We start from the raw sequence: 24,685 nt of genomic DNA on the forward strand, positions 1-24,685 counted from the left end.
CACCCTCTAGCGCCAGGGTGCCTCACTGTCCCTCACTGCCTTGCCTCTACCCTGCCCAGCCCATGTAAATAGTCCTCTCATTAAACATGATTTACCCAATCCCTTTAAACTCTCTTTAAAAACCTTTTGTGCATAGGCCATCTGTTTCCTATTGGGACCATGACAGACAGACACACGATCCACGTTGAAAAAAAAGGAAAGCCTTTGGTTAGGAATTATAACGCTGCAGAATAGCAGCATGAATTCTAGTTTTTTGCCCTTTGTTCTCTATATCTATGCTGCCCAATATGGTAGCCACAAGCCATATATGGCTCTTTCAACTTCAAGCAATTGAACAAGACTTAAAATTTAGTTCCAAGTGCTCAAGAAACCATATCTGGTCAGTGGCCAGCACAGATGTAGACCATTTACATTTTCACAGAAAATTCTATTGGACAGCACTGCTCTATACCCAACAAGCTCCTCCATGATAATAAACATAAAGATTATTTCTACCTTTGGCTCTACCTTATCATCACAGTTACAGCCCAGGTCAAAATCAGACTGAAGGTACATAATCCCAGGATAGTTAGGTCTGGTAACTTCCTCTGGCATGGTTGGCCTGAAGGTATTCGTGCGCAGGAGATGATTCAAACTTCCATGGGTCCCATTATTTGGAGCTGGCTTCAAGCCCAGGAGATCTGGTGAGTAGAGAAATGGAGTCAGGTGCTTGATAAATATTTTTTGAGGAGCGATAGTGAGAGTCAAAACCATGCATCTTCCAAGGGTCTGAAAACTCTGAACACAAAGCAGAACTGAATAAAGCCAAAATTAGTTTGTAAGCGCCCCTTTCTTAGCTCCTGAACCGTTCTTGCCTGAACAAGTCTTGCCACAGCTTTCTGAAATAGCCATGTTCATTGCCTGCCCATAGAGAGAGGCATTCCCAAAAAGAAAGAGTGAATGAACAGGGCCTTGACCAGCTATTGCTTATGTCTGTGACAGCCATAGGGACTACCAGAGTCAGTGTCAATGCCCTCCTGCATCTCTGAGATTTTTTATCCCACCTTTTGAAATGAGACTTATAATCAATAAATAACCCCTAGCCTGCCCTCTAATGCACTCCACAGAAGTATGGGGAGAAGAGGAGGGTTTGGCCCTGTGCCTTGAAAGGCTGCTCTGAAATGAACAGGCTGATTTCATAGCAAGGGAATAGTTGCCAAGCAGGCACACAGTGACTTGCCTAAGCTGAGAGGCAGGACAGGGGAGAGCTAGCAGCCAAGATGGGAAAAGAACCCAGGAGACCCGACTTTCAGACTCCCCCTCTAACCACCAGACCGGCACTCCCTTACTAAATAGGAAAAGTTGTCCTCATTCAGCGACTAGAAGCTCAAGGAAGAAAAATAATTAGGAGCGCATAAATAGCTGGCCAGGATGCAAGCTGGCACCATTTTAACCGGGCTGCAACACCAGAGATGGAGGTGGGAGAAAGCTCTGTGAGGAACTCTCCTTGCTTCATCAGGTCTCTGACCAGTGGTGTCAAACCGTCACGTGATGTTAGATCAGCCAGAGGCTGCCAAGAACAACACTAGGAAAACTCCCCATTAGTCAACTGTTAAAGGAAGACAAAGAAGCCTTAGAAGGGGATGATATTCTGTCCTTTGAACCAGGGGGCAAGTTACACCAATGTTTTGCAGGGAGGTGAAGTGGTCCTAGAAAACAGATACCTCGGTTCTTTCTCTGACCTCGCTGAAGTTCATACGATAACTCAGATTGCTTCGTTGGCTTTGATTAAATAGGTGACTTACCACACATAACATTGTAAAGCTCAATGTTTTCAAATGGAGGCACTTTAGTCTTGTACTTAAATGTCGGGCCATAACCTACAAAAACAGTCTTCCAAGAGAAAGGAAACAAAAACAATTAGACGTTGCTGGTATCTAGTAGCAGCCCTTTTTCCATTTATGAATACTGTTCAACTTCTCTCATGCCAGTATTCTCTAGCTCTTCTGAGAATCACTAAAATCCATTTTCAATTCACAGTTCTGTGGTCATACCTGCATGCTGTTAACTTTGTTATCAAATCCATGGTCTCCCTGGAAAAAACATTTTCCTGATGGTTTCTTATACACATCCAAAGGTTTCCTACATCGAAACAATCGTAGGATTAGTCAGGATTTCTCATGAAATCACTCCTAAGAAGCCAATTTTGACACACACAAAATCTCCAAGAAGTGGATTTTACAAGCATATTCATCTCTATTTTAATTGCATCGTTCTTGTAGTGATGAAAAGATGATGCTATTCATTTTCCCCAGGTGCCTTTATGTTGACAATTGGCACAGGACAAATGGGGGCCTCTGAAGACAAGGCAGCTACTGTCCTGTACCTTGCTTGTGCTGAGCAAAGCATTAGTCACAGGTAATGTTCTGTCTGCCAATGTGCTTCCCTTGCTCCACAAGGGTAAGATTCTCCACCCTGGGACCATGTTTGTCTGGTTCACTTCTATATCCCTATCACTAGGCTCAAAGCCAAGCACATAATAGGTACTTTTAAAATATGTGTTATTTAATCAATGAATGGAGATGTATTTTATAAAAGTGTTTACATACAAATTTACCTATCAATATAATACAATTAGAGGGTATAACTGAGTGGCAAATTTAACATGTGTTAGTGACATATTTAACAAAAGCCCAGGCTCCCATAGACAACATCACTATTTACAAATAAGAAAGTGAAAACATTGGTCTCTAGGCATCAAAACCACTTGACCTTTCTTGTTAGGACAGGGAGATGTCTTTTGCTTAAATGTCATGCAGCACGTTTCCAAAATACTTCCATGTTTAGTAATATAAATACTCCCGTGGGTCCCATTTCTATGGATCCTTGTAAGTGCCTACAGAATCTATTGCACTGCACTGACATGCCTGGTGGAAAACAAATTGAACATTTGGGTCCCCACTCCTAGGAAAAGTACTTTCAGCTTGGGATGATGAGATATGTGCATATGATAACTCAACAGTGCAAAGTTAAATTAAAAAGGTTTACTGATTATTGGGGTGTCTGGGTGGCTCAGTTGGTTAAGTGTCCAACTCTTGGTTTCTGCTCAGGTCATGATCTCATGGTTTCGTGAGTTCCATCCCCGCGTCAGGCTCTGTGCTGGCAGCATAGAGTTTGCTTGGGATTCTCTCTCTCTCCTTCTCTCTCTGCCCCTCCCCCACTCACACTCTGTCTTTGTCTCTCTCAAATAAATAAATAAACTTTAAAAAAAAAGAAGATTTACTGATTAGTAAAATGCCTGGCTTTGGTCTCTACTAACTTGGTCAACTGTCATCATCTCTCACTTCTACTCAACTACCAGCTTTTCTGCGTATCAACCTATCAACTGCACCAAATTTGCTCTCTCTTCCAAGCTACGCCATCCATAAAAGGTCCTGAAGACATACTCAGCGAAACCCATTGTGTTCATATCTTGGTAACTACTTCATGAAGACCCCCTATGTCTGTTCTAAATGGTTTCAATAATTTCTGGTCTTCATACATCTCTCTTCATAATCCTAAATATTTAACTCTGTGTAGACCCTTGACAATTACAGTAGGATATTTATGTATGTGTCACATGTGTCCCAAAAGGTGGTTCAAACTGATACACTGATAGAAGTTTCTAGAGCACCACAATCTTATCATCTTCTCTCCCTTGTAAACTCATTACCCAAGTACAGTACATATAGTAGTTGCTCAATTATCACTACAGACCAACTCCCAAAACTTTTCTTGAGGAGCAAGTCAGAGCAAGAGTGAGTGGAAAAGGGCTTCTGCCAGGTCTGTGTGAAAATGGATACCCTTTTAATGATTAATTCTTTGGAAGTGCTTAGAATTTCCAGACACATTCTACATCAGATTCAAGAGCAAGAAACAGTGTCTTCAATATTGGAGAGTCTTTTGTAGCTCAAAAGAAGGTAAACATTTAAAATATTTAAGGCAACAACATTTTCTAAACTCCTCCACAAATGTTGCTACAGGGTAAGTCTTGTCAAATGAGACCAAATCAGTCCAGTTGTGGTTAAGTCCATGTCCCAGGCATACTTTTGACCTACTCAAGCAATAAGGATAGAGGTTAGAATGTAAATTTAAAAGTGAAAAGAGAGAGAAAGAGAGAGAGACCACACAGAGATGCACTGAGAGACTTCAAAGAGACACCAAGAGGCTGAGATCCAGAAAATAGAGATGTGTTGGCTCAGCGCTAATTGTTTATCTAGCATAAAAAGTATTTGGAAATGGTGGGATTTCCAACTGAGATTTCTTTTTTTCATGGCTAAGGACCTTATAGCATTCCAGTTGCCAAAGAGGTGGTTATGAAGATCAAAACCTGGGACAGCCAATCCCCAAGTTACCTTGCGACATGCCATCTGCGGTCCACCAATAAATGGATGTCCTCAATTCTTCTGTTGTTGGCATAGTGTAAGCGTTTAGGAAGGTGCTGTTTCATGTAAGGCTTAAAGTGCTGATCTGGTTTTTTACACTGAAATATAAATGGAAATTGGACTTTTACATGGAGCGTTTTCTAGAAAAAGTCGTACATACTCTCTCTCTAGAAAGTTGAAGGAGGTTGTAAGCCAAACAAAGGGCTAGTTAGTGAATAAATGGAATCTGTTATCCCCTATCAAATAATACAAGCTAAAAACAAATAGGTTCAAAGGGGATTTGATAACTTGGTAGATGACATGGAAGGTTATCAGAGGGTAGTTAGGAATTTTTAAGATACATTCCTGACTTGTGAGACTATCACTAACAGCAACTCCAACACTAAAGCCTTTTCCAACTACTTGGAGTCAAGGATGGGAGGCGGGGTGGGAAGGGAGGAGATGAGCACTCAGGCCTGTGTGATTACATTCTGCATGGTGGGGAGGGTGATGGAACAGGGTGATGGGCAGATCTGCTTCAGAGAGAGTAAGGATTTGTTTACTCATGAATGAATACTATTCAGTTCTAATGGAAAGATCAAATATTCTCAGTTTGTGTCATTGCCAAGACCATTAGGGAGTCTGCAGCTGTCCAGTTTTGAAGTTTTGAAAACTCTTAGAGAAACAAATATATGGGACTGCCGGGCAGTAAGGAAAATGTTCCTCCCGCCCCACAGGGTAGGTGAACCTAGGAGGTGAGTGTGTGGAAGCCGCTCCAAGGGCAGAGACCGGGTGACCTGCCATACTTACCGTGAGATTAGCAATAATGGCTTTAGGGTCATCTGTTCAAAGAGAGAAGGAGAGCAATTCAAAAAAAGATGACAATAATCACGGAGAGAAATAATTTTTACAGCGAAGGACTCAATTGTTTCTCTTTTTTTTCCCCCCCTCCCAGAAGAGCTATCACATTAGGCTCTATTGAAAATATGTGTAAAGTTGTGTGCGAGTATTTAATATTTTGGTAAGTGGAACACAGCTATGTACGTGGAAATACCTCTATGGCACATTTCCTGGCAAGGTCTGGTTCTCCTCTTCTGGAAGGGAATTCCTCCTTCCAGAGCACAAAGATAATGCTAGGTAAACGTCTTCTTGAAGTTTCCCCAGTGGTCCCTCTGGATCTTGGCTTCAGTTTATTTGCAATTTGCCATCAGGAACTAAATCGGGCACTTGGGGCTTTTAGTGACACTTCCTATTTATCTGCAGGTCTTTGAAACAAGCTATCATCCATTTTAAGATGAATCTTCTACTCCATTGAGTTATTTTTTTTCTAAATGGAGTTTTGTTTCCCCAGTAACATCATGGGTCTAATTAGGTAGCTGCCCTCTCCAGCCGCAGATACACACAGGGATGCACCTCCTTTATTTTCACTAACCAGCAAACAAAAGGTACTTTAGTCAGTACCCTGAGCTAGCTAAAAGCAGAACTATGTAAATGATGACTGTGTTTAAACTGTGGACAGGATTACATTATCTGAAGGTCCCCTTTTGGGGGGTGTGGAGAGAAAGAGCAGATTGTAGGTTGGCTGGATTTTGTTTTGTTTTCAAAAAATTTGCCTTAGCGTGTCATTACAGAATCAGCAGAAAAGGAAAGCAGCATACGGAAGAGATACCAACGCTCATGAGGCAGCCCTCCCTGAAATTTTTTTTAAAAATTTTGAATGTTTACTTATTTGGCGGGGGGGGGGGGGGGGGGGCAGCATGAGTCGGGGAGGGGAGAGAGAGAGGGAGACACAGAATCCGAAGCAGGCTCCGGGCTCTGAGCTGTCAGCACAGAGCCCGATGTGCGGTCTGAACTCACAAACTACGAGATCATGACCTGAGCTGAAGTTGGACGCTTAACCAACTGAGCCACCCAGGTGCCCCAGCCCTCCCTGAAATTTAAGTTATCAGTGGAGTAGGTCATGTCTGTGTCATTTCTGGCTGTATCCACGGGGCCTGGTTCATGGTAGGCATTCAGTAAGCATTCGCTAATATAAATAAATAAATACTTGTTGTTAGTTTTTGAAAATGCATCACTGGGGTGCCTGGACGGTTCAGTCCGTTAAGTGGCTGACTCTTGGTTTTGGTTCAGGTCGTGATCTCATGGTTCATGAGTTTGACCCCCACGTCAGGCTCTGCACTGACAGTGCGGAGCCTGCTTGAGATTCTCTCTCTCTCCCTCTCTCTCTGCTCCTCCCCTGCTCTCGCTCGCTCTCTCTCTCTCTCTCTCTCTCTCTCAAAATAAATGAGTAAAATTTAAAAAAAAATAAGGAAAAAATGTATAAGTAAGCTTGTCTTGCAGTTTAAGTACACATACTTCAGAGACAATTTTCAGAATCTTAATTCTAAAGCTATGAAATCCAAAGCTAAAATGTGGACTCCATCCTACCTAAATTGGGGTTTAATTTTAGTTGCATTTTTTACTGGAAAGTAAGAAAGTAATAATGGTAGCAACAATATGAACCCAAATTGTGTCCCTATCATGTGCAGTCTCTGTGAGAACTTTGCAGGCACTTTCTCTCTGGTCACAGCTACTCTGGGAGGTAGGTGCTAACAGAATCCTCACCAAGCCAAAGGGCATTTAGAAGAGGGGTGCTTTTACACTGGGACCCTGGCAATCTGAATGAGCGGGCCATCCTCTGAACTTCTATACTCTGTGGACTCATAAACCACGATCCTCAAAGGGACCAAACAGGCTAAGTCACGTTCTTTGATGATGAAGAAAAATAAACAGCACGGGGCAATCTTGTGCTCAGATAAATCCCAGAGAACTACTGGAAAATAACAACTGCCTGAGTCCACGCTTAAGACACCAACTTCGAGTTCTCAAGTTCTCAGGCCTCTCACGCTGGCAGCTCCTGCTTTGCATGAGCGGAAGTGGTCACCCAGCACATGGCGGTGCTTAAGAACTGGTGAATGTGGGTTCACATCCCAGCTCTGCCACATCCTAGCTCTCTTGTTTCTCACCAGAAACTTCACCTCTCTCTGAGCCTTGATTTCTACTGTTTGCAAAAGGGGATAATAACACCCATCCCACAGGGCTATTAGAAGGATTGAAGAAGACTGTATACACATCTAGCTGAAATAGTGACATGGCCAAGACACCATCATCATAGCTAACATTTATACAACTTTGACTATGTGCTAAACACTGACCAAGGGGATATGTAGATAATCTCTCATCAATCTTTCCAACAATCCTTTTTCAATAGATGAGGAAACTGAGGCACAGAGCATGTAACTAGTTTGCCCAAGATCATAAAGTGACCACCTGGCCAAGCAGGGATTTGAACCTAGACATCCTGCCACCCTGTCTGTGCTGCTAACCATCCACTCTACTGACTCTCACGGGATGAAATCACATATAGGAAAGCGTTTGTAAAGTATGAAATATTTCATTATTGGTACTTATTACTTCATTGGCCCCAAGGTTTTCCTTTTCCCCTAAAACAACCTCGTCATTCCATTTACCATTCATTTACTGAAAAGACCTTTCAATATAGACAAAACCTTTCTTGCACAAGCCCTAAAATGTAAGCACCAGTTCAAGAGATACCACAGTGACCCGTGTCCTGTCCCTGGCCAGGGCCTTCCTGTCTCAAGTGAGCAGAGGAGAAGGGAGGATCCGGAGGACAGAAAGGGCATGGAAAAGAGACGGCAGAAACACAGAGGATTTGTTTATTTTACAACGTTGCCTGGAGCTGACCTTGGAACCGTTCCCATTTGTGTTGACTCAGGAACGCAGTTTGGGAAAAACTTAATTTTCCAAAGCTTTACACTTTCGCCGATGGTTTCTTATTCCCAAGGTTAAAATCTCTAAAGGATTTTTTCCCCCAAATGCAGCATGTCTCCAATAAAACTGTGGACTTCTCAGGGGCTAGGGAGGCACCACCTAAGACATCCTATTCTATCGATAAATGTTCTTGTCAGTGGCATATCATAACCTGAGTGTGTACAACATAAGCGATAAGACGGTTCCTGTTTATTTCTAATCTTTCAAAATGGCTGCCACTTCCCAAGGGCAGGACCCCAGGGTTGTGTTGGTCACTTTCATAAAGCTGAAGAGTCCCCTTTAACTGGGCTCCTAGGGACATTCAGGGTCTGAGTGTGGTTCTGACAAACCTGTCACAGACTCCCCTGCCTCAGCTAAAGAGTAAGCTTGAACCTCTTGTTGAAATGTTCCTCTGCTGTAAACAGAAGTTTATGGTTATGCGCATGTCTCAAATTAAGTGTATTTTCCACATAAAGAAAACAAGAGCAAATATTTACATAATGCTGTCATGTGCCAGGACCCTCTCTGAGTGATACACATAGATTCATTTCCACAACAGCTCGATCCAGTAGCTGTTATTAACATCCCATTTTTCAGATGAAAAAGTTGAGGGTTCGAGTTTTTACAAAACTTATTCAAGGTCGCCCAGCTAAGAAGTAGCAAAGTGAGGATTTTTACGCAAGAATTTCAGCTTCAGAGAACGAGGCTGCATCTACTCTACTCTATTACCATTCTAACAACTTAGCATTTTAAGAAGCAACTTACATTTAGCATTATTGCTAAATTTGGACCGAATTCTTCCTAGAGTTCCAGGCACTAACGTAATGTCATCCACGTTAGTCAGGTAATTGCTCAGGAACTCCGTTCTGTCACAGGTGACATCTTCCATTCCTGTAGGGGGCAAAGAACATATTTTCAGGTGATTGTAAACTTAATATCCTAACACAGACACTAAAAATAACACCCAGGCATGTCCCTAATTCTTTTCTAACAACTTACTGTGAGGATCCCCCTCTTTTGAGATTTCTTAACTTGACTTTACATTTTTTAATGCTCCTTTCTATAATCATTTCACCAGATTCTGATATAGTCACATCATCTTGCAGTGCCAGAAGGTGGAAATTGCATCATCTCAATGATCATTTTAAGTCGTTCAGCAGGAACAGCAAGACAGAGGAAGTGACTACGATCTTCTTTTTAAAAAGCTATTTACAAAGTCATTATGGAAAAGATCTACTCTAAAAAAAAATCCTAGATTGCTTCAAACTCTTCCCAGCTGGGGGTGGTGTAAATAACTGGAATACATAGTTCTGTGTCTCTTTTACAAAATGTCATTTTCCAATTCTCTCTAATGTATCTCCTGACTTGAGTGCATAATCACCAGTCCTCAGTCTGTCTCCACTGGTGGCCTTGGACGTTACTGACAAAACAATACTGGCAACAAGAGATGAGAAAAAAATGTCAGCCCCAATGACCACCCAAACTGAAAAACAAAATACTGCTGAAAACAAGTTGTAAACAATGTAATCAGTCAAAACTGAAAGCTAGCAACTCAAACACAAAAAGCGTGTAGGTAGGGAATTTTTTTAACCGACAAATATTCCTGCCCTACCCAAGACTGGTTTTCTGCCCCCATCAAAAAAAAAAAAATTCTTAATCAATATTAAAAATAGATGAATAAAAAAACAACATAAACTCAAATGTCACAATAATAGACTATGGGGACTGGTAGACACATTTATGGTCATTTTGGAATTTATGAGATGACACAGAACGATCAAGATTTAATATACTGCTTTGCACAATCCAATATATAGATATTCTCTAAGAGGGGGAAAATAAGTGATTCTGTAAAGGACATCGTAAGGTTTTGGAATAAAGAAATACAACCCAGAGTGGCGCAGACCTGATAAACTCCAAATTATCACCTTCTGGGATCCCAGATCAAGACACCTCATCTCTTTTGCAATACAAATGGGAATGAAGAAAGACAAAAACATATCCCAACATAACACAAAGTTTATACAACTTGTCTTTTAACATTTAAACCATCATAAAGAAAAAACAATGAACAGCTACTGTTTTAGTACACTGTTAACTCAGAAAAAGCAAGTCTCAAAACACATATTGGTGGAAGACTGGAAGAATCTTCCATTTGTTACACGTCTAGGAAGTCAGTTTTGCCATCGTAGCGGTGAACCATCTCTCTTGCTTTCAAAGACCATATGTGAAGAGCTTCTCAAGCGTCATCACTCTCACCCTCTGGACTAACTCTGTGTAGGTAGTATTAGTGTTTTCATTCTGCAGATGAGGAGGCCGCATATGACGAGGTGGCTCCTTAGTGGCACAGTGCAATTTGAACTCCACTGAAATTACTTCTTACTCCAAAGCCCAGGCTCTGAAATACTAGACCATACTACCTTTTAAGAAAGAGACGCAAAGGCTTCCCAAAACTAAAGCAATCTACTCATCTCAGAAGCCTGCACCTGGTAAGACAAAGTTTTAAACTAAGACCTTTGCAATGCTCCAGCATGTGACTCGCTGGCACCCATCCACTTCTTAGACATGAGGCTCCAGCCTGTGACCAAATGCTCTTGACATCTCTGGGCAACTTAAATTGAATCAGCTGTGTCACAGGCTCCAGAATCTCTGTCTTATCTGTAGCTCTCTCCCAAGTCAATCTTATGGAGCATGATTTTGCAGAGGGTCACATTTAGCCCCTGCCAAAGAGCAAGCAAGTCCCACAACTTCTTTTTTTAACTTCTCCTAGATTTTCTAGGACATTCTGGAAAGAAAACTACAGGCCCAAAGCAGACCTTTGACTAGGGACCCTTGCCTGCCATTCTTAACACAACTACCAAAGAGTCTACCAATTTTTTTTCTCTGAAGCCCTTTCCTAGAAGGGAGCAGGCCCACATTCCAGGGTCATTCTTTCAATTTGATAGTTCTGGAATGCAGGAGGCACTCTCTAGATAGAACTCAGGGTACACAGCTGTGAATAAGAACGCCCTCTGAGGAACTCCCTGCAGCTCCATAATATCTAATGTTTATGATGTTCAACAAAGTGGTTATGAATTCTTCTACTTTATACAGTGATTTAGAAAAACTCCGCTTCTTCCTCTCTTTAACAGTTTCTGTACTGAAGCAAGGTTCTGTGGTTTGGGTTTTGAATTCTCTCAGTGAATACAGGGAAATCGTTTTACTTATATACCTCTTCTTTGACAAGAATCCTATGTCTCCTCCTCCGTATCATATTTAGATTTATTTTTTTTAGCCACATAAACTCTGTAGGCTCTTTTTGGGGATGTGGCTAGCAGAGATGAGTAGTATCACTTGATATGTCACAGAGAGGAAGCTATTAATACCGCAAGAAAATTGTCTGCCACACTTTGGCAAGAGACAGATTTTTGTGGAAAGACTTTCTTTCCTGCAAAGAAAAGGATGACACAGGAAGTCCCCGGTTTGGGTCAGAATGATCCAGGGTCATCTCGTGTCATCTCACACTTTTGAGTCATGGCCTGACTTCTTTCCCTACCCTAAAGAAAGAGGGCAGAAGGTGAAGAATACAATCTGGGACTCTGAGGGCAAGCGTTCTCCGTCAGAAACATGATCTATGTAGTTGTCCTATTAGCGAAGAAGAAACAAAGGTTTACCGTGGTCTCCAACAAAGATGACATTGACACAGCGATGCAGCTTCAGCTGTTTCAGTCCATCCATTAATTGCCCCACTGTTTTGTCAATTTCCCTCAGAGGATTCGTCATCTGGAAAAAAAGAGCAAATTAGGCCCAGCAGGTTTTTGGGTTTTTTTTTTTTCCTTTTAGTTTCTCATAGATCTTCTACCCCTAGAACATTCTGGAAAGAAAACTTCAGGCCCAGAGGCAGAGCTTTGTCTAGGGAGATCTGTCTGCTGCTCTTAATGGAAATCTGTTCTGATCACTTTTATTTGTATTATTTCAGGAATGTAAAATCTCCCCTCATTCAATCCCTTTTAAGATTCTGTGAGACAAAAATATCAGAAAGATGAAGGTAAATTTTTTTTTTTTTTAGAGATAAACTGGCCTTTCTAAAATGTAACAATGTTATTTAAATCCAAGAATTTCGAGAGTAAGCAGAAAGTCAGATGGATAGTTTAAGCCTCTTGTTTGCTAGGTGAAATCACATCAGGTTTTGAACCATGGCAAGACGATGGAGGCTAAGTGAATCAAAAACAGTTCTGAGGTAAAATGGTACCCTTCCATTTGATGCTAAATTAGAACATCATTAATACAATGGACTCCATCTAATGTCTCCAAGAACTTAACTGTCAATGTCTGAGAATAATAGATCCCGTAATAGAATCTCTTCCAAGAAACAAGGTTACTAGAAGAATCTCTTCTAAGAAACAAGCTATTGCTTCTCAATTTAGTCCCTTTCAAGCTGATTTTGAGTGAATAAGAATCTACAAGCGTCTTAACTTCAGAAGAAGTGAACCACTGAGCTTGTTCTAGAATTCTTATTCAGCTTAAGGAAACACAAAAACTCACTTGTCTGAAGATTTACAAATCTTAAGAAATATAATCCATCTCTCATTTTCTTGCCTCCAGTGGAAGATTCTAACAGCATGAATTCTCCCACACACTAGAGACTTCCCTCTCACTGTCATCTCTATGCGATGGAAAGATTTCCAAGAAACACCTCATCAGACAAACACTTGGCTGTACTTCAGGTGAATTTTACAACTTAGCTGCAACCACACACATACACCCAAGATGACTGATAAGAACAGAAGGGTCTGCATGTCATTTTTTATTTCAGACATATAATATTATCCTCCATTAGTGTCTTCTGGGATGACTCAAGACCTTTCCTCAAATCACATCCTCAGTAAAATCAGCCATAAACTTGTTTTCCTTCATGGCAGGAGTCAGTATTTCAAATTCTGTCCCAAGGAGTAAGTCACAAGTGAAAAGTCTCAGAATGATATGCGCCAGCATCATCTGAAGGGCTACCACGTGTGGAACTAAATGGTATTTGCTTTTGGGAAAACCATGCTTTCTTCTAAGACCTTTGCCTCAACAAAAACATACCAAAAGCATTAATATGTCAATGCTTGGCAATGCCTTATTTTCACCAGACAACTCAGGTGAAATCCAGGACCTGCTTCTCAGTGACGATTTCAGATGGTCATAAGCAAGAGAGTGCCTCAGAGGTACCTGAAGGTTTCGAGAGAAGTGACAACTTCTAACCTCTTCTGAATGTACTGAAAAGAGTCGACGTTATTCATGTCTCTATAAGAAAATACACACAGTTCCAACTACCCATTGTTTTCTCTTGCTTTCCACCTCAGCTATTCCCTTGTCTATAACCTAAGACCTTTTCTGGACTCTGAAGGTATGCACCATTAATCTGAGCCAATTTTCTATTGAGTTCGAATGTATATGGTCTTTGAGGAATCCCCTCGCTGCCTTGCTAGATTGTCTCAAGAACCAAGGCTACAAACCATTGTAACCAATTCCATGAATAAGTGCAAGCAAAACCAACAGCCTTCCTAACATTCGTTCAAGCCTAAATGTTAATACTAGGTTTAGGGCAACTGATTCTAAAGAAAGTGGAAGGTTCTTTTTTCCCATCTTGCTGAAAGTTCAGGAGGTCTTAACGTTAGTGTTAACCTCGGAAGTGCCAGATTCTTCTGGACTCAAAGCCAAGAATGACAAAACCAGAGTTTTTCTGAAACATATTCAGCTGATTTTCAAAGCAAGGCACTAAAGAAAACCTTCAACTCAGACCTACCCGCCACAAAGCTTTGGAACAATAGATAAACTTACTTTGTCCTGACGAGTTTCCGCAGCATAATGATCCATCCTATGTAATTTTCTTCTTCTTTTCTTTGGAGGAGCAACTGGTCTTTCCTGTCTCCTCTTAGGGGTAACCTTCCTCTTAGGTCTCTTAGCCGGAGTAAGAGGTGAGCCATAACTACTCTCCTGTACTGGCGGATAGAGATGTCTGGACTCAGAAGTCGTCTGTCCCTCTGGGTCAGATAATAAAGCTCACACTTTGCCATCTTGGGTCAGCAGAGCCTTAGTTAAAAAGACTAAGGCTCCTTAAGTGAGAAAATGTTGGTAGGAGAAATGATTCATGGAACTCTATAGAGAGAAGCTTCCTAAACCCGTCTTGAGGCTGTGAGCAAGAATATAATTTAAGAGAATCTAGTCATGCGGGTTTCTCTTGGGCTAAGGAGACTGCTTGTGGATATACTGAAGGTGACATACAGTTCTGCATTCCATTAAATCCCACATTAGGGAGAGACTGGTCTTTGGTTATGAAGAGCTCTCCATTTATAAAGTACTAGCAGAAAACCAAATAAAATACTAGCCATTTAGTCATTTCAAGGTAACCGTGGGATTCATGTAGGTGGCTCCAATTCAGAATCTGATGGATATCTGTTCACACCACCACTATATCAAAGCAAGTGTCACCTTCATTTGCAAGGATTAGGGGAAAATGTTTAAACCAAGGATGGAATGGAGCATAAATAATAAGCAATCCTCCTTGGACATAAATGTATACTTAGACAAATCAGGACTTTCAGCAGGAGAGAGAACTTCCTTCTCACTGATAATTTAGGTTTTCGGTACAGAGGACCTCTAAAGCCAAGAGAGAAGCATAAATAAAACTGTCTTTTAAAAAACTATCTTGCAAAATTAGGTAAAATGTAAAACTCATCAAGGTCTCTTCATCTTGGTATAGATCTCAAGAAAGAGTCTATGTGCTTATACTCTTTCTATACATCTCGTTGTGAAAATCTAGAGAGAGTGGTGAAGGCTGACACATAACCTGAGTAAGGAAGATAACCTTTGGGACTTCCAAACGCTAGAGAAAAACAGGCCCCTGATTTGCTGATGGTGCAAAGGTGAATTAAAGCAGCAAGCCCTGACATCTCCCTGGCTGAGTCTCTCTTGGGGGGACTGCTGCTCCAAGAATCATTCAGATGCAGGAAGGGGCAGAAGGAGGAACAATGTTAGTGTATCCAAGAGGGAGGCCATCTGCCATGCCATTTCACCGTTTCGAGAGCAAGCCACTGCAAAGGCACTTCCGTTTCCGCCTCATCCTCTGTCCCTGGCAGAGCAATTGAAAGACACAGCCCCATGGACTCTGGTTTGGTGGTGTTTGGTGTTTTTTTTTTTTTTTTAATGCATCTAGTTTCAGGCAGTTCTCCACGAGAAGAGAAGCAAAAGGAAAAAGACAGTTTCCCATTTCATGGTCACTGAATACATTTCAGCTAGCGCTCAAGTCGGCCCATCAGACACCCAGCCATTTGCAAGAGACCCCACCATTCAGAAGACTCCAAAGGTGAGCCCTTCTGGTTGCAGCAGGTTAGAGGAGCAGCGGGAGAAACAGGATTTAGCCAAAATGAGTTTTCATCCAGTGATTATATTGCACGTACTTCCTTCTTCAAATGTTAGAGGTAGACAAAAGCTAAGATTTCACTGACCAGCCATACTTTAGTCTGACTTTAGAAGATTTAGCCTGAGGTTATTAGGAGGACCGGAGGGAGAGGGGCAAATTTCCCTGCTTTTCAGAAGAATACTTTGCCATCTGAAGGTAGTAACTAGCCAGCCAAAGCTCTGCCTCTAGGTCTGGAAGAGCAGCCGAACGAGGAGTCACAGAGAAAGCACAGGTCAAAGAGAAAAAGATTGCGCCAACAATCAAAAGCAAGCATGTTTCTGAACATTCACCATTACACTATGAAACCAGGAGCAATAAGCCATTTCTTGAAGCTATTAGCCCAAAGTTTGGTCATCTCATTTAATAGTCTTTGAGAATCGTCCTGGAAAAAGTATACTCAGACATTAAGCAAATAATGCACAGATTTCCACTTCGTTGTAGCACACAGCATTTTGAATTTTTTTCAATTAAACTTCAAATGCAAGGTATTTTCTCCTTAGATGTAAGTGAAGACATGTTACTGACTTTATGAATAATATTTCCGTTTGTAAAGCCTTTACACGCACACCACATGTATATAACGGATCTACAGGTATATAAACCAATTCGTCTACTACAGAAAAGAGGTTTTGCTGGCTTGTTTTGGTTTTGCATTTTTTAAGCATAAATGGTTTTGTTTTTATTTTTCAGTAGAAATAGGATTCCTAGAACCAAATGAAAAATAGTTGAAATCCGAAAATATCTCTTGCCTTACCAGAAGAAAGTGACCAGGTTACCAAGTTATCGTAACTGAAGATACATTCCAAGGACCTAATTAAGAGTGTTTTACTCAGGGGATACATGAGAATATCCCAGTTAAAAGGAAGTATTAATACTAAAAAGAACATAGCATGAATACCTTCAAGTCTTAATTCAAAAATTCTAGAAGAAAAATATCTCTGTTTGTATATTTAGGAGTAACCCTGAGCACAGCATCATCATTACAACAAACTAAAGCATCTTATATTACATTGCATTTATCACTGCTCAGTACTTTAAAAGAAACCTTTCAGTTTATTTCTTGATTAAAACATGCACACAGACACTTTCAAGTACGCAATTACAACTGAACTACACATTCTAGAAATCCAGAGATGTTCATGGATAAAAAACATTGCTGAGCTTTATGACTTTTAAGGAAATCAGGACCGTAAGAGTTATACTTCATCTACATTGTCAAAAGCCAACTTTTGACATGAAGAAAATCTTCTGTATGAACTGAACATGGTTATTAATGACCATTCTGCTTATGTCCTGGACTAAAGGAGAGATAAATGGTTCTATGGGAAGACCCTGGCCCAGGAGTTCTGAGATTCTACCGCTCAGTCCACTTACCCGCCAGGTGACTTGAACGGCCCCAGTCCAGCTTCTTCCTTTTAAAAGAATGGCTAAACCAACCTCTGGCTTGCCTATGCCATGGGATCTTTTAAGGGATATTATTATTCAAGCAAAGCTGAACTTTTAAACAAGGCACATGGAACTACTTAGGATTTTTTTTTTTTAACATTTTCATAAAATGTAGTTCCTTTTGTTCACTTCAGATTAATCTCAAAGAAAGTCATCCTAAAGATAAAACAGCCATACTTGTTCTGGCAAGAATAAGATTTGTGTTTCATGCAGATGTTTATCTCATTTTATCATTTGTGTTTCATAATCATGCAACACTCGTTAAACATCAAAGGGACAGGAAAAAGAGCATCAGACTTATATAACTTCAATGATTTAAGGCAAACTAAGAATGGTTTCACATAGCCATTAGTTTCCAGTGTTTAAAAAAATCATGACGGAATTGATGTTAAAACATTCAAAAATATTTACAGCTTCTTGGTATTTACTGCCTTTGTTTAGATATACTGGGTTTTGTTCAAAAGTATTTAAACCAACACACTTCTCTGTATTTCCTACTCAATCTTATGCTGAACACAATGAACTTAATTATCACGAGCAGTGTTGTCGCAGCCTATTAGAGAATGGAAGGCAGCTTCCATTAACAGAGTTTTTGAAATGATTTTTTATCCCAAATCAAGTTTTATTGTGTCGATGTAGATCTTACCACACTAGTTAGAAAGAGAGACGGAAAACGTTTTAAATTTTTTTTTTCAACGTTTATTTATTTTTTTGGACAGAGAGAGACAGAGCATGAATGGGGGAGGGGCAGAGAGAGAGGGAGACACAGAATCGGAAACAGGCTCCAGGCTCTGAGCCATCAGCCCAGAGCCTGACGCGGGGCTCGAACTCCCGGACCGCGAGATCGTGACCTGGCTGAAGTCGGACGCTTAACCGACTGCGCCACCCAGGCGCCCCAGAAAACGTTTTAGATTTGCAAATCCTGTCATGTTTTAAAGTGATCTATGCTGCAACACTGCGAAGATTTCCATTTCCAGACAAATGAGGAACATAACAAAACACAACTATCTCTTTCCCACCTCTGAATTTGAAGTTATACTGGATATCATATAACAGATTGTTTCCAACTAAGATTACTGTTTGATAAAAGGGCATTACATTGCTCTGCTAAACAGATTCATTCAATAGTGCATCTCTCTCAATTAAAAATTAATTTCAGGCACCTGGGTGGCTCAGTTGGTTAAGCATCTGACTTCAGTTCAGATCATGATCTAACCATTTGTGAGTTCGAGCCCCGCATTGGGCTCTGTGCAAACAGCTCGGAGTCTGGAGCCTGCGTGGGATTCTGTGTCTCCCTCTCTCTCTGTCCCTCCCCTGTTTGTGCTCCCCTTCTCTCTCTCTCTCTCTAAAAAATAAATAAACGGTAAAAATTTAAAAAAAAAGAATTAATTTTATTTGGGGGAATAATGGATGCATTCATAGTCTTGATTGTGGTGATGGTTTCACAGGTATATATCTATGCCTAAATTTATCAAATAAAGAAGGGTCCAATGCTATAACATATACCAGGTTGATTGCACCTGCGCAGGCTATTAGACCTACTTAGCTGACCTATCCTCTCTGACTGCATAATCATTGTAACAGAGCTAAAATTCAGTTGTAATGTTTTGTATTGTGTGTTTCATCTCCAGATGCCTTTCCACTCCTATCCCAGTGATGGCAAATGCCAACCCTCCCTGATCCTTCACCTTTTGACTAACGCCTTCAGGGATGGCATATACTTCTCCTGTGAACACCAAGATTAGGATATGTTTGAATATCAGATCAATCTGAAATGAAATTCTTATAAGAAAAACAGGTATGTTTAAGACTTTTTAAAATGTTTTTAGTCTTGTAGTATATATATAAACCTTGCATATACGAGACACTTTGTACGAGACCTGAAATAAGGTCAGCAGGTCAGGTAGCCAGGGGCACAGGTTCTCCTCAAGCAGATGATAAGCTACTAACCTCAGGGCCAAAAGGGCCATATTTGTGTCCAGAGAAATCAGGTTGTTCCGAATAGAAGGCATAGACTGAAGGCCTACGGGAAAATTGGAAGGTTCAGAATCTCCCCCAAACCACATATAACAAAGAATATCAAGTGTCTCTTCACATTAAGAGAAAATTATCTCAAATCAAGTTAATTAATATCCCAACCACTGTTAGTATTAACATGGAAAATGTCTCTTGTTTTTTGGGGGGGTAGGAATTCTATTTTTTTCCACATCCACTGCCCCCTACACCACCCGCACTGTAGTAACCGCCTGGTACCGCTCTCAGGGACCAAACGTCACAAAGGATTATCTGAACACATACTCAGGTCTTTGATCTTCAAGATAACAGAGCCCAGTGAAAATTCACATGGACCATGCAGTCTGCAGCCTAAAAGAACAACTCCATTAAAGTGAAAAGTCAGTGTTAATGCTTCCCCGGCATCATTGGGATGCTGCTGGTTCATTTATCAAAGCCAGGAACTCCCTTAACCTCTGCTGTAGTGGCCAGGATTAACAGCTGTAGTCCATCCATGTAATTAGATGGTCCCCAATAGCCTACGTCCATTATACCCTTCTTAGGGAAGGTAACGTTCAAGACTGAGAACCATAAAACTTTTAATAATACCAAACCTTGACCGTGCTTCTATTTCACAGCCCATCTAGTTTTCCCCCAATTCTAACCTACAATGGAAACAGACTGAAGAAAGGAGAGGTTAAGTCAGGGAGACGGAAACAAATACCTTTCATCGTCTGGCAGGGTGAGCCACTGCAGTATGGTTAAGATTCTCCGCTCATGAGGGATGACTCTGTAGGGTGATAACAAGTAAAGCATGATGTTAGGTTGCATTTCCACAAACTTCAGCCTGATGACTGCTCACGCTGGCACCAGGACCACGGGCTCTCTATTTACCGCCATTTGCTTTCACATCCTCGTCATAAAAGGCCCTCTTTCGAATCAGTGTTTAAACTTCCACTTCCATTTGCAACATATCATATTGCTCAACCTCTGTCATAGAAGGTGAGACTGGAAACTCTCACTCACAATCAAGTGAGCAACCTGTCTGGCTGATCAGAGATTCTGCTACAGGCAGAAAAGGACCCTGGGCTCAGAAGCATTGCCATCCAGTGAGTAAAGCCATTAGCTATGGCCACCGAGGTTACCAGGACACCTCAATCTGCTTCTTGCTGGTGGTATGACCTCTCTTAACCTCTACCCCACTTTGATCTCTCTGGGCCTCAGTTTGCTCATCAGTAAAAGAGAGATAATAGCAAGGCATACGGCACATAGCTTGGTCATAAAGATAAAATGAGACAAAACAGGCAAAGGGCACGTACAGGGCCTACCACATAGTAAGTTCCAAAAAAATAAACCCAAAAAACAAAAAACCTTTATTTTTATTAATGATCATAATTAGTTATCATTCTATCTCTAAAGATTCATATGACTTTGGAAACATTATTTAATCTGAAACTTTACATTCTTCCTCTATAAAATAAGGGGTTAGGAAAGGTATTCATGAACTTCTCTTCTAGCTTATCAAAATCTATCAAGAATAGGCACCTATAATTATGAGACTGACAGAAAGGGTATAATCTTCATCCACAATGACTTTTGTGTTTAAGTCTCATTCCTCTGTTGAAATATAATTACCCAAAATCTGGCACCAGCTTTGGGAGCTCTCAGCTAACATGACGGTACTGTATCCTGGGCTGAGTTTCATTGAGATGCTCACAAGCTGAGCAATGTCTTTATTTACGGGGAAATTGGCTTATTCTTTCCTAACAAGTAGCACGACATGCTTTTTCTGCCCACCCCCACCCCCCCATCCAAGAATAGGCATTAGAGCTTGTTTATGACGAACTCAAACTAAAGCCCAAGTTTAACTGCGGTCAGTAAACATTACTGTGGCCAAGAGTGACCCCTCATATGAACTGTGTTCCCTGGGTGATAATGGTGTCAATGTAGGTTCATCAGCTGTAACAGATACACCACTCGGGTAGAGGACATTGATAATGGGGGAGGCTATGCATGTACAGGGGCAAAGGAGGGCTTGGTAAGTCACTGTACCTTCCAGTTTCATTTGCTGTGAACTTAAAACTGCTCCAAAAAATAAACTCTATTGGAAATTTATTGTGGGATGTTGGGTGAGCCACTTACACTTTTACTCTTGGTGGAGGTGAACAAGAGAAAGCTGGGAGAAAAACCAAGCTCCAGAGCCATGGTGGAAGGCTGGAGCTGGCCGGAGCCCTAATCAAGCAGTTCCTCTCCCCAGGCAACCCCCACCCCCCAAGGCCCACCAACTCTCCTAGATCGGAGCTTTGTCCTTCCTCTGGCCCCCTCCCAGTCTAGAACTATCCCAACAGCGCCAGAAAATCATGTTTAACATAAAATGAGTCTTAATGTAAACAAATTCCAAGGCTACTGAATAAATGTGACCCTGTGTATTATAGCCTATAATTGAATTAGAAATAGGCATAGCAAAGCCAAGATCATCACTTAAGGTATTTAATTCATCAGCCTCAGAAATCCTCTCTATCTGAGCAAAATAATTACATATTTAGAATTCTTTCCTAACTTAAAAAAAAAGCCAAATGCGGTAGCCTTTTCATTTTACCTTATTTCACGACCTACCTGCCAGCTGCTTTATTTTACATAATTGGTGTTAAGTCACAAAAATGGACTCTGATGGACTCCCTTGATGCTAATGGAAAAATACAAGCTAATAGATTTTGTGTCAAGCTCAGAACACGCATCCTCTAACACCTTCGTTGGATGGGGCGTCTGACCAGCAAGGAATAAAAGCATCCACTCTGAGGCTGGAATGCTTGCGTTTGAATGCTGACTCCAACATGTGCTGGTGACTAGACTTTGCCAAGTTACTTAACCTTTCAGTGCCTCCATAAAATGAGGATAACAATAGCTCTTATCTCATAAGGCTCTTTTAAAGATTAAAAGAGATAATACACGAAAAGCACTTAGAACAGTGCCGGGCACACAGAAGTTAGAAAAATGTTAGCTTTTATCATCATGTACTGGATCCACAGGTCCACAGAGATGACACACACACTCATGAAATATTTGTTAAACGTATAACATGTTCAAGGCATTTGTATGAATGTAAATAAAGATACAAAATTCTCCTACTAAAAAGACCATTACGGAGGAGTCGCCATTCTCTTCTTAGAAAGATAAGCAGGGGATTACCATTTTCTGGGCAGGAGCTGAGTATGTGTGTGTCCTAAGAACCAGAGATGAGAACTGTAGATGCCTGAATATCCATCCAAACTGTGACCCTCGGGCATGACATTTCACCTCTCTCGGCCACACTATTCTAACCTTGCCAATGAGGAGCTGGACAAAGTGGTCTCTAACTTTGCTACGAGTTCTACATTATCCTTATGAAATTGCCCAGGAACCAAAAAGACATAGCCCCTAGCCATTAGTGTTTAAAACACAACCCAGAGACAGCACAAACAAATGTGGCAAAGGAACAGTGTGTGTCCAAATGGAAAGGGAATTGGTGTTTGTGTCGCTGTCTTTACCATCACTGTTTGATATAGAATTTGTTCTGAGACCAAGTATGTCAGAGATGGTCAGAAAAAGAAAAAAAAAAAATAGGAGGGATGGAAAATGAAGGACCAGATGAGGCATTTAGTGTTAAAGGGAACCAATTACCTTAGAACACATATAGCCATTGTATGGTCAGTGTTGGAAGAGATGATGTGGACTAGAAAACAAAAACCACTTATTGGTCACTCTCTGTGTACTAAGCACCCTACTAGGCCCTTTAAATAAGTTAGCTCATTCCATCTTCACAACATCCTATGTTATCGAGGGATTAAATCACTTGTCTACAGCCAGCAATCTATTAAGTGGCAGCGCTAGGATTAGAAGCAATCTAAACATTTATACATAAAAGGAATTACTGCTTTTGAACATGAATTGACACACACACACACACACACACAAAATGGAATGGAGCAGCATCAGTACTTTGGAATAGAATACTATCATTTAAAAAGCAAGAATAATTCTAGGTTGCAGTACAGAATCACGTTAAAAAGATGGCCTTCCAAGTCTAACTCTGCACCTTGAATCTGGTTTTAAACTTAAAATTTTTCAGAATGTATCATGTGTAGATTCCCCTGACATATATTCCATTAAAAAACTGAAAGTATGACCCTGGTGTGTGTGTGTGTGTTATAACAAGATTTTTTTTTTTTAAAGAAAAAAAAAACAAAAATCTAAATCCAAGTCACTCCTGGAATATAGAGATAAAAGAACAATAGCTTGAGAAGCAAAGCCAAACTAAGGACATCTTTAGAGCACACAAAAGCTACCTTCTTAGAAGTAGTTTGAAATGGGTGGAGAAAATTGCCATTCAAAACCAGAACACTGGGCCTTTTCAACGAAGCTTTGCAGCAGTTTTGGGGGGTAAGGGTGGGACCTAGGTATTAATTATGTTGTTGGCTCCTTTCCGTTCTGCTGAGCAAATATGTTGTGGAACAGAAGAAATCATTTCTGTAAGCATCTATGGCAGTCAAGGGTTACAAAAATGTAATGCAGATGATTAAATTGGTAGATCAACATGTCATCTACATGTCATTTCTAACATACCCACACTTATTTCTCAACTCAGACAAGCTCTTTAAAAAATAGGGGCGGGGGAGACTTTTAAAGGGTCACTGTCTTAAAGTCACCAAACCCAGTTTCAACACAGCCCTTCAAATCTGAAAAAGCTACTTTTATTCCTGAATTTGGAGAATATAGATGGTCCCATTTTGGATTAATCTGAACCTGTGATTGCTCTCAGCACACTACTATTATAGAATAGTCAGATTTTTGTTAAGGCATAAGAGGCAAATATGGAAACAGCTTTAGGTGGTTAAAAAAAAAAAGGTGGAAAGAACATCTCGGTGGGAACAAAATCCCCATGAAAGTTGAAACAGATTCCTTTTCTCACTAAGGAGCCTTAAAAATAATCAACATGTTGACACTTTTATTAGGTAAGTTTCACCTAAAGACTACTTTATGAACATTAACTACTAATCCCCCCATTAGCTCTGTGGGGAAGACAAGTGGTAGTTCCATTTTTCTTATTAGGGAAATCCTAGAGTTCAGTGGAAAATGGAGCGGGAACAGAGGCTTCCCCTTGTCTCCTGTCTGGAATTTCCAATCTCTAGACTACTACATCAGCTGTCTGAGACCACACTAGACTTTTAATGTTGTGAACCAAAATAAACATAGTATGTTATAATATATTTATAGAAAATGATAATGCAAACCACAGCAATAAATAGTCCAAGAGAAATATACGATCCTTGGTGGTAAGTTACCAAACCCTATTAATGGACAGAAAAATCTGAAGGATGACAAGAAGGGAAAATCTTCATATTCTATTAAGACAAGATGGAGGGAAAAGGAGGGAAGACCTCTAAAAAATGATTGGAAGATTATTTTCAATCAGAAGATATAGAAAAGCTCAAGTGCTTTTGTATTTAACTGAAATGAAATCAAATTGAGTTAATGTTTCATAAGCTGATCATAATTGCAATTTTACAAACACTGACAAAATAAAGACAACTTACACAGACCAGAAGAATGTCCCAGCTTTCACCCCTTGCTTGGTGGCTGTAATCCATAG

The 24,685-nt window shown here is 40.6% G+C and overlaps 1 protein-coding gene across 11 annotated transcripts in view; it reads right to left on the reverse strand.

Moving 5' to 3' along the window:
• ENPP2 (ectonucleotide pyrophosphatase/phosphodiesterase 2) overlaps positions 1-24,685 on the reverse strand; it is a 111,348-nt gene that overhangs the window by 25,955 nt on the left and 60,708 nt on the right. For 5 of the 11 annotated variants that reach the window (XM_019823062.3, XM_019823057.3, XM_019823061.2 and 2 more), the window contains exons 9-19: positions 24,630-24,685; positions 19,781-19,846; positions 19,015-19,087; positions 13,998-14,153; positions 11,846-11,954; positions 8,958-9,083; positions 5,193-5,224; positions 4,374-4,501; positions 2,034-2,121; positions 1,785-1,872; positions 496-680 (exon numbers count right to left, since the gene is read on the reverse strand). In XM_019823062.3, the coding sequence (XP_019678621.2) occupies positions 496-680; positions 1,785-1,872; positions 2,034-2,121; positions 4,374-4,501; positions 5,193-5,224; positions 8,958-9,083; positions 11,846-11,954; positions 13,998-14,153; positions 19,015-19,087; positions 19,781-19,846; positions 24,630-24,685 (1,107 nt within the window). The remainder of the gene's footprint in view (positions 1-495; positions 681-1,784; positions 1,873-2,033; positions 2,122-4,373; positions 4,502-5,192; positions 5,225-8,957; positions 9,084-11,845; positions 11,955-13,997; positions 14,154-19,014; positions 19,088-19,780; positions 19,847-24,629) is intronic. The other 6 variants (XM_019823064.3, XM_019823065.3, XM_004000081.6 and 3 more) reach the window with 2 other exon arrangements.

This window comes from Felis catus, chromosome F2 (assembly GCF_018350175.1).
Source record: "Felis catus isolate Fca126 chromosome F2, F.catus_Fca126_mat1.0, whole genome shotgun sequence".
Taxonomy (NCBI): domain Eukaryota; kingdom Metazoa; phylum Chordata; class Mammalia; order Carnivora; family Felidae; genus Felis; species Felis catus.